The sequence below is a fragment of the Chanodichthys erythropterus genome, chromosome 9, assembly GCF_024489055.1.
Source record: "Chanodichthys erythropterus isolate Z2021 chromosome 9, ASM2448905v1, whole genome shotgun sequence".
Lineage (NCBI taxonomy): Eukaryota > Metazoa > Chordata > Actinopteri > Cypriniformes > Xenocyprididae > Chanodichthys > Chanodichthys erythropterus.
This window is the reverse complement of record NC_090229.1, coordinates 17188903-17204098: the sequence shown is the minus strand read 5'-3', so window position 1 is coordinate 17204098 and position 15196 is coordinate 17188903. Positions and strand designations below refer to the sequence as shown.

Genomic DNA, 15196 nt, shown 5'->3' with positions numbered 1-15196 from the left:
ATTTGAAACAAGTATTTTTCATTTATGGATTTAATCGAGAAGGACAAAGTAAAGTGTTGTTCACACAGAAACCAGAATTTAATTTCTGTTCTCATTAAACAGAGTGTACAGGAAAAAATGCTAATTTGGTATCAATAGATGTTTTTAATCTAATTTGGCCAATCTGGTTGACCAACAGAAAACAGCAAAGTACTGAATATTCCAGTTGTAGCATTCTGGAAGGCATTGTACTTGAAGTCCAGACAGAAATTAAACACTCTCAGTAAAAAGTTGTAGACTATATTAGAGAAGCATTCTAGGAAATGCTGTCCAGCTAAGCATTCAAAACACCTTCTGGTGATCTAGAGTTGTAGGATGAGCTGATATTTGCCCTAGCATCTGTAAAAAATAAAATCGTTGCATTAAAAGTTCAGACAATATGCTCCAGAAATCAATATGCAGTGCATTGACATTCAACTTACTCCTCCCTCTTCTCAAAAGGGTGTTGAAAACATCTGTAAGAGTCGTTCTGTTGGAAGAACTGTAGGATTGGGCTCCAGAACTCTGCGATAGGAAAGATGGCACTGTGTTTTCATAAATGTTTTAGCATGAAAAACTTGAAGGAAACAAATGAGGAAAATGTGTTTACGTATGTGGCACGGGATCCAGTCAATCTAGTGATTCTCAGTCTTGTTTTAAGTGTCTGCCGAACCTGATGGGAATAAATAAGTGTCTCAGACAACAAATACCTAGAACTTGCGATGTCAAGCACAGCTCATGAAGCAAGAAACTCAGCTCTTACCCTCTTTTCCATCAGTGTTCCAAGGACCAATATTAAGAAGCCCTAAAATTAATGAACAGGCCATACGAGTTAGTTGTCATTGTTTATTTCGGATAATCTGTAATAATGTGAAATGAATGAATCTTTGAAGGAATATTCAAGGTTCAGTACAAGTAAAGCTAATCAAAAGCATAATGTTGAATTCATTAAAGTTGCAATGAAATGGAAGTAGTGACAGATCTTTTCTTCTGTATTGTGACATCTGAGTGTAATGAATTATGGGAAAAAAATATAGGGTGGGGACTTGGTTCAATCCATCGGTTGTTGATTGGATGGAGCTTGCAGTCGATTGTAAAAAGAGGCGAGGTTTAATTGACTAATTGACTGGCATGTGTCAACGTTTCATAAGAAAACTAAGTTAAATAAATATATGTGTGAAAAAGAAAGGACATAACATGATATTTTTAGTGATATTTGTAAAATGTCTTTCTAAATTATTCGTTAGCATGTTGCTAATGTACTGTTAAATGTGGTTTAAGTTACCATCGTTTCTTACTGTATTCACGGAGACAAGAGCCGTCATTATTTTCATTATTAAACACTTGCAGTCTGTATAATGCATAAACACAATTTCATTCTTTATAAATTTCTCCAACAGTGTATTAGCCGTTAGCCACGGAGCACAGCCTCAAATTCATTCAGAATCAAATGTAAACAATATAACCGACGCATGCATGCCGCATGCATGACGAACACTTTGTAAAGATCCATTTGAGGGTTATATTAGCTGTGTAAACTTTGTTTATGCACTGTTCAAGGCAAGCGCGAGCTCCGTGGGCGTGGAGCACGAGAATTAAAGGGCCAGTAGCCCTGAATCAGCTCATTTATAATGATGCCCCAAAATAGGCAGTTAAAAAAATGAATTAAGAAAAATCTATGGGGTATTTTGAGCTGAAATTTCACAGACACATTCAGGGGACACCTTAGACTTATATTACATCTTTTTTTTTAAAAAGTTCTAGGGCACCTTTAACAAAAACAAGGCCAAAATGGAGAAGCAATGGGTGATAAACTACTGTAAGTACACCATTACTGCTTCCACAGGAATTAAAAGAGTAAGTAGCAGTCAGGCACTGCTAATCAAATGTCCTTGATTAATTGATCATTGCTGGTCTGGAGCATTCAGGTGCGTGTTAATGAGACGGCAGTGCAATCGATTGTGACTACGCTCTTGGAAAGAACGTGCTTTTGTTTGGTTGGTAATTTATTTGCAGTCTGTGCGTTTCTCTTTGCATTGAAAGATATGTTTTGGGTAATTCATTCATCAAGCGCAACATTGAACGGAAAATGATACTGATACTGGGTCATACAACAGGACAATGATCCCAAAAACACCAGCAAATCTACACCTGAATGGCTGAAAAAGAAAAGAATTGAGGTGTTGCAATGGCCCAGTCAATGTCCAGACCTCAACCCGATTGAAATTCTGTGGCGGGACCTTAAGAGAGCTGTGCATTAACAAATGCCTGCAAACCTCAATGAACCAAAGCAATGTTGTAAAGAACAATGGGCAAAAATTCCTCCAGAACAATGTGAGACTGATGAAGTCATACAGAAAATTATTACTTCAAGTTATTGCTAAAGGTTGTTCTACAAGCAATAAGGTGTACAAATGGCTTCTCTATTTTTGCTGAATAAATAATTAATCAGAGTAATATGCCATGTGTTGTTGTTGATCTGAGGTTGTTTTTACTTAATTTTAAGATGACCAGATTATTTTTTTTTATGTCCTGATACTTAAAACCATAGAATTTAAAAAGGTGTCCTTTCTTTTTTCACATGACTGTTTACAGAATTAAATAAGTCAACAAAACCGTTAACACTTATATTGTTTACATCTTGAAACGGTGAGTATTTTAATGTTTACGGATTCACATGCCTCGCAGTGAGCTTGAAATTAATTTTTGTGATAATCAACACTATAGGTAGATAATTGAGCTTCACTACTGAACCAAGAATATTTCTTTAAATTAATCAATATTGAAAATGTAAGTGAACATTTATACCTGCAAGGAGTTGAAGATTGTAAACAAGTAGTGGAGGGCCAAAGCTTTAGGCTCTATCATAATGCCCAAGCCGAGACCCCATGTGATGCCGAAGAGGGGCGTCAAAATGACCACACATCTGAGAATGACCACCGAGACTTTCCTTTCATCTCTGTTGCTCTCTCCCACTCCCCTCCTGAGCATTTTCATTATAACTATTATCACAACAATAATATTGACAACCACAGTGACCAGAGCTGGTAGGACAAAAGCCAGAAGGGCCTTGGAATCGTCCCAATTCAGCCAGCATGTTCCATTCTGAGTGACGTATTTTTTACTTCCGGCAGTGGAGGCGACGGTAATAACGGATATGAGGACAGGTGTGCCATAGCCCACGATGAAGGCAACCGCCATCATTACCGATTTGGAAAGCTGAGAGAAGACCACAGTGGTGCGGTAGAGGAGCAGAAGGGCTGAGGCCATCATCCAGAAGAAAAGGGCCAGGTAGAAGAAGTGGGTGAAAAACACTACAGCGCTACACGAGCTAGTATAGTCCTCTCCAGGGTTTGCGACAGCAGCCCCGATAATGAAGCATATGTCAGCGATCAGGAGAGAAAGAGCAATATTGACTAAGGATACATGCCGAACATGTGATGTAGAATTTCTGGATACGTCCTTCCAGATGATCATTTCGATGATCAGGCACACAACCAAGCTGGCTATCGAAACAGCAACACCAACGTACGTAATGACAGACAAGGCAAGATCTTCAGGAACAAAAGGGGACATCAATATTGAAAATGAAGTGGTGTGATTACAGTGACAAGTGACTGTGTCGTTTACCCGTATGACCTCACATCCTGTTGAGTCCCATCCTCCAGTGTGATTAAAAAGGTTAAATTCCCAGAAAACGCACTGAGGGTTCCCTAAGTTTACTGAATTATTGTTTTGAGTTACTGAATTACTGTGTTTTTCAAAGCTCAGCTCTATGTTGTTGATAGATATGCTTGTATTTATTACAACAATTAGTCCGTTGATGACATTTTCAGTCTTATTTAGGTTATCTGTACGATTTCTTGCAGGCATAACATTGCCCAAGGAAGAGAAGGCCACTGTTGTGATTGTAACATTTTTATGAGTGGATGTAATATTTGGGATGAATATTTCAGCTGTTGAGTTGAGCCTCAATACATCTCTAAAGTTTTCAGATGTTGTTACTTTTTTGAACAGGAATGAGTTGGATGGACTTGTTATGTTGAAATTGCTGTCTGATGTCGCTTTTATAACATTTTCAATGGCACTTAGGAGTTGAGAGCTGTTGCCTTGGCTTGCGCCATTTGAATTTAACTCTACCCATACAGGTTTTGTTGTCTCTGATGAAATGACATCCACTATATTGAGGAAATTCTGTAAGATAAATGTTGTAAGATTGGAAATTGTTAAAAGGCATCACATTTAGATGGCCTAAAATACATATTACAGGCTCGTTTTTAGCTTTATCAGTTTCTCTTCTTAAAAAAAGACACCTGAATTAAATAATAATAATAAAAATGCACATAGATTCATAGACACTTCAACTGTAAAAGTTCATATCAACTAAAGTGTGGCCTAAATAATACTACTGCAGTACAGTCATCAAACTATAACAGCAATAAATTTTAGCTTACCGTTACCACAACTTCATCCAGCGTAACATTTTGAGAGACATCTGCAATATTGTTTAGTATTTCCACAATTGTAGAAACTGTAACTTGAGATTGAACTATGTCTCCTTTATTGACTGTGGTGGCATTGTTCACTTTAATCACAAAATCTGTTAAAGTTTCAGGATCTACAACCTTTTGAAAAAGAAAACAGAAAAAGGTTTAAAAAAAAAAAGGGTGGGGGGGGGTTGTATTGTGCAATTGGAGTCTGAATTCCCGGATTGACCAATACTTGTGTCATTAAGAAAAAAATATCACAAACATCAGCCTTTCAGATCTACTCAACATACAAGTATTTACAAAAATGGATACAAAAATGGAGGTTAAACCACTGGAGTCACATGGATATATTTAATGATGTCTTTACAACCTTTCTAGGGCTTGAAAATGGAAGTTGCGTAGGCTGTCAATGGAGGCACAGAGAACTCTCAGATTTCATTAAAAAGATCTTAATTTGTGTTCCAAAGATGAATGAAAGTCTTATGGGTTTGGAACGACATGAGATTGAGTAATTAATAACATAATTTTCAGGTTTTTAGGTGAATAAACCCTTTTAAAAAAAGTTCGGCTTTTTCAAAGTTGTTAATAAAACAATGATTATTCAAGTTTTACAAGAAAATACTATTTGTCTTTCTACTTCAGAATTTCACATTTAATGCAATATGTCAATTGCCAATTCTTTGTAGTTATTTGTAAAATTTACTAGCCATTTCTAAGTGAGAAAAAAAATTACAACATTGTTTTTCAATGAAGCTATGTGTTTTTCTAAATTTTTACACCAAATAACTATTATTGTGATGCATGGGTGATAGACTTCTTGTGTATTATAATCAACAGGGCAGGCAGTAAAACTGAAAAGCAAACCTTTGATTCCTCTTGCAGTACTTCAATGATACGAAGAACACAGTTGTTGTTTACAGTTTCCCATAAGCCATTAGACTGACACACTCCTTCTAGGTAGCCAACTTTATTTTTCTCACAGTCTCCCACTGTACGATCACCAAATTGTCCAAAACCATACACTTCATCAAAGCATGTGACCGCTATGAAAAGAGGCAGAAAATTATGTATTTAGTACTAACTGATTTTAAAAAGTAAAACATTATCCCTCGGTTTCACAGACAAGGCTAAAACTAGTCCCAGACTAAAATGCATGTTTGAGCTGTTTTAACTGAAATCAACTTGTAAAATATGTCAGTTCCACTGTTTTGTCTCAAGATGCACACAAGTAATGTTTTTTTCTAGTGAACGTTTATAAAAGCTACTTAAATATCCTAATTGAACTAAGGCTTAATCCTGGCTTAGGCTAAGCCCTGTCTGTGAAACTAGGCCAATATTTATATGAGTTTATATGATAACGTTGGTCCACAGTCGTCATGGGGGAATGAAAGCACCACTATGGTACACCACTATGGCACCACATTTATGGCACTCTTGTGAATTTAAGTGACGGCCCAGAATTGGTGAAAACAGAATTTCAACTTACGGCTGTTTGGGGGTAGAAGGTTTGAAACAACAAGTTCCACAGCTTTTGAGCTATATGAGAATCCAATTAGATCTTTATTGTCCAGTTTGCAAGTGAATATGCTTTTTTTTCCACATGAACTTTCACTCGAGATAGTAAACGGTTGTGTAATACAATTCAGTGAATCAGCTTCTGGAAATACAAGATGCAGATGAAAGACATCACAGATGTGGCTACTTACATACTTCAATAAAAATGTTTAAATAAAATAAATAAAATTGTCCCATTGCTGTTTTAAGACTGAATTTGTAGAATTACAAAATGACTGTTTAAATTTTTTGTTAAATACTTACTGCTGCTCAGCATTTTTTTGTCCTGCACCCACTGTATGTTGTAATCAGAATGCACACAGCAGATGACATCAATCTGCTGATTTTCACATTTGTATATCTTATTAGTAGGTACTTGCATATTGGGATATGGCTTAATGTAGTCAATCCTGTCCCAAGTAATACGTGGCCCTGTGGCTGTATTGTACAAACATTCATATCGACCTACAAAAACAGACATAGGTTTAATTTCAGTTTCAAAGACATGAAAATAGTTAAAACAGTTATTTCTTAACAGTACACAGATTTTTTTTTTTTTTTTATTAAGATGAACAAATAATTAAAAATGAACTATTGTAATTAAAAAATATTTGAATTGTGGCAAGCAGAGTGAGGACAAAAGCTGTTAGGATGCGAGCTATGAGAACAGAGCGAGGCCAGAAGAATGAGTGTAAATGAGTGACACCTGCATAGCACACACTGTAAAAAAAATATTGTGATTTTAATGGTAAAAGACTGTTAATTGGTTTACAAAAAGTTAAACCAAAAAAGTAACTGTAATAGATCTAACCATACATTTAATGTAATTTTACAGTAAAATACTGTTAAATTTTCAGTTTTTGGAAGTGAAAATTAACAAGTCATTGTATAATTTACAGTGGAAAACCACAATTCCCAGAATGACACTTCACATTTGATGAATTTTCGTTGAAATAACTCTGCCTCTTCTTAGTTTTTCTAGGGTTTTCTAATCAGTTATGTACATTATGGGGTTATGTCATATTTAACACGTTATAAAGTAAAATAAGCTACCGTCAGACCACGTTCCGTATTCAACTTAGAGGTGTTACACTTTCATACTCACAGTTCAAAACGCTTCGTCCACCGCCTTCCGTATTCAACTTTCGAAACAAGCGTAACTGACGCGTCGTCAGACAGAAGGTGGTCTGGTGGAAGCTAGTTATTTTACTTTATAATGTGTTAAATATGGATATTTTTCTTACACAAACGCATCGCTTCTCTTCAGAAGGTCTTTATTAACTCCCAGGAGCAGTGTGGAATATGTTTATGATGGATGAATGCACTTTTTTCAGTTTCAAACAGGTGGTTTCTATGCACTGCCATTACAAAGCTTAGGAGCATCAGGGTGATTATTGATATATCTCCGATTGTATTCATCTGAAAGAAATATATTTTTTTTAATCTGCAGCTTTGATCTGACATGGGTCCAAAGACTCACCATTATCACTGATGGTAACACTCTTGACTGTGAGGGAGAGATGATCTGATGAGAACTCATAATGATTGCTTGGCTGTATGTTTTTTCCTTGAAATTTCCAATCTACATTTCCAAGAGGGCTGGTGGCAGGGCAGGAGAGTTTTATATCTTGTTCAGGGAAAACATTGTCTCTTGGTCTCAGGTCTTTATTCACTGGAACATATGGCCAGATATGGACATGTTACAGCTCCAAGAAGCATACACTACATACACTGCTATGCGTTTGCATATTTATTTTGAAATATAATGGCTATTGAACAACATGTCTTTTACATATCTGACATAATTTTGCATATTTGTTCTAAAGAATCCAAAATCTTACCAGTTTCAGCGATTGAAGTCAGATCAACTTTGAAATTAAACTCTTTCATGTTGGTGTAAATTGCTTGGTTTATCTCCCCAGAAATCTGTACCACCTCAGCTGACGTAATAAAGAAGTCTACGATCACACTTCCAGGCCTGCTCAAACACAAAAAAACATATGATGCATTTCAATTAACAAAAATATAATGACCATGCCAAAGCAAAAAATCTTAGGGAAGAAAAATATCATACCTAAAACCAGTGACAGTAGCAGAAATGAAACCTTTTACATCCTTGTAGCTGCTATGGATCTACATGAGACAAAGCCTTGTCAGAATTTTTTTTATTTTTTTATTAATTGCTTTTAATATTGTGTTATTACAATGAAGTTCATATAGTTTTAATGTTAAAATTTCAAGCACCTTTTTTACATTAATCTACTTATTTACAGTGTTGATAAAAAATAAATGATAGCCTTACTATATGGCTGAATTAATACTCTAACACAAAAACATTGATTATATTTAATTAAAACTGCATGAAGTACAATATGTATTTAACACTTACTGCCTTCTCAATATCTGATTTGTATTTCTTGAATTTGTCACTGTTCTGGTTTTGCAGGCTTGCATCAAATGTCTCGTCTATTGACAGTGATATCTGACGATTTACTGGAGTAAAATGAAAAGAAAAAGCAATAACAAAATATTGAAACAAGCTGATTTTATAAGCATGAAAAGACCATAAACCCATAAGTTATAACTGGGACTTGCAAACAAGTCATACTATTATTAAACTTTTATCATACTATTATTAAAAATTTCAGTCCAGTCGTTAAAGTAATCTTCTGGTTTTTAACACACTTAGATCTCTGTTAGAGAATGTGACTTATGTGTTGCTTTTTTATGTTGCTAAAAGGCAAAACTTCAACATTTAGTCGAACGTGACATTATATTTCCTGTGACTACCAGATTTACCTAAACTATGTTAAGATTCACAGACAACTAAGTGTGAAAATTGATATCAAATAAATCAATATTCAAATAAAAAAATCTGTGCACCAACCAACCACCAGCACCCAATTTTCATTTCAGAAATCTGGCATTATATAGGTTTATAACATTCGTTATGGGGTAAACTTCTTTGTCTTTAGATTTCTTTTAGATGCTTCTCTTCTAGAGTTTACAATAAAAATACTGGAAACGTTACTTACCAGACTTTGGTGTTGTTGTTACCGGTCTTGCTGTTGGTGGCTCTGTTGTTAATGGTTTTGTTGGTATTACTGTAACTGGTTTTGTTGTTGGTGGTGATGGTGGAGCTGTTGGTGCTTTTGTTGTTAGTACGGTTGATGGTGGTGGTTTTGTTGTGGTAGATTGACCTAAGAATAGAGGGTTTATTTTTCCATTGCATATGTTTTATTTGTACATTCTATATATGAATTTTAGAATCACAAACATAAAGTAAACATTTGAAACAATATACTTTTTTTTAAAGTCCCCCTGAAATTAAAATGGAAGTTTTTTGGCTGTTTGTATGAATATGTTTGTCTTAAGGTTGTAAAAGCTATGGTGTGCTCGATACACTATAAAAGGTGCTAAAGCAGTGGCTGAAATCGGTCTCTTGCTCAGACATTTACTATATTATTTATGGTGAATGACACAGTGCACTTTATAGGGGCCAGGGAGTGACTCAGACAGTGTAATTATGATATCCGAATGATATCCAAATATCTAGTTTTTGCGTCAGTGTCATGCAAACCTCTGCAGCACGCACATAGTGTGCTCTGCTCCAAAGACATGATAGCACAGAGAGGATCATATGCGAGTGTTGGTGCGGACCACAAAATGCATCCAACCTGTCTGAATTCTACGCAGAATGATGTATTTTAACATGCTATTGAAGAGACACAATTACAGATTCAGCATAATAAACGGCACTGATGAGGAGAAGAGATAACAACGGTGCCATGCACCATAAGATAAATTATAGGCTTTCAAACTACACATTATCAACACTACTAAAAAGTACTTTTTTCTCGGTAGTAACAGTTTCATGTTAATGTAAAGGAAAAAAGAATTAGACTTGATTTTAATATTTAAATGTGATTTGATTATTACTGATAACATCATAGATTTGCAGCAGGTCTAATAGGTTGCATTCACACTAATTCACAGATCTATTTTAAAATATCAGATGTTTTGTCCTGTCCAAGATATAACTGACTGTTTACATTAATTTCACATCATAAAATTGTGCGCTGTGGGGAATTAACATTTTAAAAACACATTTACAAGCAATATTTATATAAACAATAAGGTAAAATAAACAAAAAAATTAATTAAATAATATTAACAGGAGTCTGATTTAGCACACACAAACATTTCTCTGATATGAAGAAGTCTGTAGAAGAACCTACTTGTTCCTGTTGTTGAGGTAGATGTCAGAGCACTCGTCACTGCTGTTGTGCTTTTAGTTGTGTTTGGGGTTGAAGGGATAGTAAACTCTATGAAAAGCAAAGGTTTTTATTGATCTGACAAGTACAAGCCTAATGGTTAATGATTAAAGATAGTCAAGTAACTAGTGGACATCTCAGTTACTATTGTAACCTCCGTACCCTGATGGAGGGAAAGAGAAGTTGTATCGAGACTGACACTAGGGGTCGCACTTGGGAGCCCCAAACATATCTGATAATTTGAGAAAAGGCCACTGAGAATTGGTGAGTGTGATTTGCATTCGCCACTTCCCTGGACATACGGGTGTAACCAGATTTAAGCACTGGGGAAGCGCTCTTCTTCCTAAGTAGGAAAAAGAACACTGCGGAGAACACATCTTGCCCGAGGGGAGGTTAAAGGATTAGTTAACTTCAGAATTAAAATTTCTTGATAATTTACTCACATCATGTCTGACCTTTCCAACTTGACTACGTAATGCGTAGTGCATCGCAGAGATAGTGCAAGACAAGCATTTGTGGTTAAAAAAGTATATAATTTAAATTTCTTTTTGAAAATGACTGATTGTTTCTTTAGACTAGACCCTTATTACTTGGTTGGGATTGTGTAGAGCCCTTTGAAGCTGCATTTAAACTGCAATTTGGACTTTCAAACCATTGGTAGCTGTTGAAGTCCACTATATGGAGAAACAATCCTGGAATGTTGAAGAAAGAAAGAAAGACAAACATCTTGGATGACATGGGGGTGAGTAAATTATCAGTAAATTTTAATTCTGAAATGAACTAATCCTTTAATATGTGGAGAATACATCACATGGACTTACCTACTGGGAAGTACCACATGTGGAAAGAAGTCACTGTGGTAGGTCCTAACTGAAGAGGAACTACTACAAACACAGTGACTGGTGGTAGAAATGGAGCTCTGCTTAGGAGAAGAAATGGGTTTACCAACATGGAAACCGTACCGTGGAAAATACATCATATGCGATTACCAACAGGGAATCACTACATATGGAGCACATAGCCCAAGTATACGGGCTGATCTGAAAAGAGCATACTACATGACTATTGGGCCTGGCGTCGAATTTCTGTGCCAAATTCGACTGCCTCAGGGTGCAGAAGAGTAAAACACATCCAGGATTTGCTGGCATGGGGAACTCACATGGACAAAAAAATACAAGTTTTCACCCCAAAGCACTGTGTGCAAGTAGTACACCCAGCCAGTTGCCCACATTTTATCTGCTCATACCTGACAACACACAGAATGATACTGGCTCAACCCAGAGATTGTAAAATATTACACGTCATATAAAGATATTATGCGTCACCCAGCTTGCCACTTTGCAGATCTCTGTTAGAGAGGTGCCATTGGCTAAAACCCTTATGGAGTGTGCTCATACTCCAAAAGGGCATGGCTCACTCTGTGCCTGATATGCCAAGGCAGTGGCATCCACAATCCAGTAGGCTAACCTCTGTTTGGAAATAGTCTTCCCCTTCTGTTTCCCAAAGCAAACAAAGAGCTGCAGGGTGCGTACTGGACACAACAATGATAAGGCTGGGTCTACCTCGTCTTGAGGTAGTGCTTGCAAGGTCACCACTTGATCCTTAAAAGGGGTAGTGGGAACTTTGGAAACATAGCCCGGGCAGGATCTCAGAATCCTGGCAGTAAAAGGTGCCTTCCACAACTTTGCGAGCTCTTTATGCACTTCTGGGAAGAAGGGCACTGGGTGGGACGCAGCTATGAGTCATGGCGGAAAGGTTCACATTGTTGCTGCCTATTGTGGTGTATAGCAGAAGGACTGGGAATGGAAGCAACCTTTGCAAGGTCACCACTTGATCCCTAAAAGGGGTAGTGGAAACTTTGGGCACATAGCCCAGCCGGGGTCTCAGAATCACGCGAGAGTATATTGGACCGAACTCAAGGCACATTTCGCTGACCGAATATGCCTGCAGGTCCCGACCCTCTCCAATGAAGTGAGCGCGGTCAGGAGGTCTGGACGTGGGTGGCAGATTGTGCCCTGTCACGGAGAAAGGAGGTCCTTCCTCAGGGGAAATCGGCATGAAGGAGCTGTCGCAAGACACATGAGCTCCGAGTTAAGGTTAAGGTTGTCTGAGAAGTGAGAAACTTCAGTCGCCTTGTTGTCCGTCCGTCCGGACCAACACAGTCTTGCCCTGGATCAATGGCTGAAACCTCACAAGGCCAGCAATACCACTAGCAACTTGAAGTAAATGATATGACAAAGCAATCAAGGTCCTTTCCAGGAGCCCACGGCTGCATGCCCATTGCATACAGCACCCCAGGACGTGGAAGCCTCTGTTGTTACAACATGCCTGGACACTTGTTCTAGGGGATCCCCTGCCTGTAGAAATGCAAGGTCTATCCAAAGGCTGAATGTACAGTGACAGATCGGCGTGACAGTCACGGTGTATAGCCGTGCATTCTCCATCCCAAGAAAAGAGATGTTCTGCACTGGGGAGAGCTTGCTCTTTTCATAGTTGACCTGAAGCCCCAATCGGCTGAGGTGTCTAAACACCAGGCCTCTGTGCGCACACAATAGATCTTGAGTGTGACCTAGAATCAGAATGTAACTAGAATGTAAAATGCCTTCATTTCGGACAGGCTCTATTGTGTCCTTTACCAAGAGGACTGCAATTTCCGCACAAATGAGGAAGCTGCTCTTTCTTGAAATTGCCATTTGGGCAAGTGGCGGAACAAAAATAAAAAGGGAACAAAAGATTCTCCAACTGGACCTCCACCAGGGGAAGGAGCGGTACGCTTAGTGTCTCCTGTGGAAGAGCAGCTGCTGCCATCCCTGGGTCACCCATCTCAGGGATGCTTTGAAACCTTCTTGGGGTTCTTTGCACTCGCCTGACGAGTGGGCTCTGTCAATTTCCTGCATGCAGCTCAACGCTATCGACTGGGTTTGGGCTGTGGCAGTGTTGGTGTGGTAGCTGCAGGTAGATGCCCTCAGTGATGAGAAAACATCGAGCATGACCTCGGCGGCCTGTATGTGGCGGTGGAATCACAGAGGCAAGATGTGTTTTAATCGCCTCCATCTGCTGCTTGACTGCCGAGAATTGCTGGGCAAAGTGCTCGACAATGTCGCCGAAGAGGCCACTCTGCGAGATGGAGTAGTCAAGAAAGCTGACTTTGTCAACTTCCTGCATGGAAGAGGTGGCCGGAGATAATTCCGCCAGGTGGCGGTGTTCTGATTAGACATACCATGTAAATAAAATTATATGATCACTTACTTGTTGTTTCCACTGTTGGGGTAGATGCTGGAGCACTTGTTATCGTTGTACTGTTAGTTGTGTTTGGAATCAGGGTTGAAAGACTTGTAACATCTACAAAATCAAAATGAGGTAATGAATATCTTGTATGTTGTAGGATCTATAAAATCAAAAATCTAATTCATAGTGAGATAAGAAGTAATTGATATTGTCTGGCAACTACTTACCTATAAATAAACATGGTAAGTGATAAACACATTTCTGAAGGTTTTAGTTGTTGGTGATGATGCCATGTAAAATTATATGATCACTTACTTGTTTCTACTGTTGGAGTAGATGCTGGAGCACTTGTTATTGTTGTACTGTCAGTTGTGTTTGGGATCAGGGTTAAAAGACTTGTAACATCTACAAAATCAGAAAGAGGATCTATAAAATCAAAACTGAAATTCAAATAGACATGGGAAATAATTAATATTATCTGGCAACTACTGAACAATAATTAAACATGGTATAAAATTATATGATCATTTACTTCTTTCTGTTGCTGGAGTAAATGCTGGAGTGCTTGTTATATTTGTACTGTCAGTTGTGTTTGGGATCAGGGTTGAAAGTCTTGTAACATCTGCAAAATCAAAATGAGGTAATGAATATCTTGTATGTTGTAAGATCTACAAAAACAAAAATCTAATTCAAACAGACATGGGAAGTAATTAATTTTGTCTGGCAAATACTGAACAATAAGTAAACATGGTATGTAAATTATATGATCTTTTACTTGTTGTTTCTATTGCTGGAGTAGATGCTGGAGCACTTTTTATTGTTGTACTGTCAGTTGTGTTTGGGATCAGGGTTGAAAGGCTTGTAACATCTACAAATCAAAATGAGGTAATGAATATCTTGTATGTGGTATGATCGAAAAATCAAAAATCTAATTCATAGTGAGATAAGTAATTGATATTGTCTGGCAACTACTTAACTATAAATAAACATTTTAAGTGATAAACATCTCTGAAGGTTTTAGTTGTTGGTGATGATGCCATGTAAAATTATATGATCACTTACTTGTTTCTACTGCTGGAGTAGATTCTGGAGTGCTTGTTATTGTTGTACTGTCAGTTGTGTTTGAGATCAGGGTTGAAAGGCTTGTAACATCTACAAATCAAAATGAGGTAATGAATACCTTGTATGTTGTATGATCTATAAAATCTAATTCATAGTGAGAAGTAATTAATATTGTCTGGCAACTACTAAACAATATGTAAACATGGTAAGTGATAAACATCTCTGAAGGTTTAAGTTGTTGGTAATGATGCAATGTAAATGAAATTATATAATCACTTGGTGTTTGTTCTTTTGGAGTAGATGCTGGAGCGCTTGTTATTTTTGTACTGTCAGTTGTGTTTGAGATCAGGGTTGAAAGGCTTGTAACATCTACAAAATCAAAAAGAGGTAATAATTGTATGTTGTAGGATCTTTAAATTCATAGTGAGATAAGAAGTAATTAATATTGTCTGGCAACTACTTGACTATAAATAAACATGGTATGTGCTAAACACATCTCTGAAGGTTTTAGTTGTTGGTGATGATGCCATGTAAAATTATATGATCACTTACTTGTTTCTATTGTTGGAG

General features: G+C 37.3%; 1 protein-coding gene across 1 annotated transcript; it reads right to left on the bottom strand.

Annotated features, from left to right (window-relative positions):
• Positions 1–63: 63 nt before the first annotated feature.
• On the bottom strand, positions 64–12394 carry LOC137027435 (adhesion G-protein coupled receptor F1-like). Its single transcript, XM_067395620.1, has 17 exons — positions 12040–12394; positions 11754–11957; positions 10301–10387; positions 9098–9262; positions 8452–8555; positions 8137–8195; positions 7904–8040; positions 7543–7734; positions 6327–6527; positions 5995–6165; positions 5373–5551; positions 4473–4643; positions 2827–4212; positions 782–823; positions 629–691; positions 462–543; positions 64–378 (listed from the first exon to the last, which is right to left on the bottom strand). Exons 1-17 carry the CDS (start codon positions 12392–12394, stop codon positions 314–316), a joined length of 3663 nt encoding a protein of 1220 aa, XP_067251721.1. The 3' UTR covers positions 64–313.
• Positions 12395–15196: the final 2802 nt, after the last annotated feature.

What these genes read in the sequence shown, in the direction of transcription:
- LOC137027435 (XM_067395620.1), bottom strand. Translation starts at nt 12,394, where the DNA reads ATGCCGATTTCCCCTGAGGAAGGACCTCCTTTCTCCGTGACAGGGCAC. An exon ending in AATCAGATATTGAGAAGGCA is followed by an intron (nt 8,196 to 8,451) that starts GTAAGTGTTAAA and finishes TGTCTCATGTAG; the next exon opens with ATCCATAGCAGCTACAAGGA. An exon ending in TGGATGAAGTTGTGGTAACG is followed by an intron (nt 4,213 to 4,472) that starts GTAAGCTAAAAT and finishes TTTATCTTACAG; the next exon opens with AATTTCCTCAATATAGTGGA.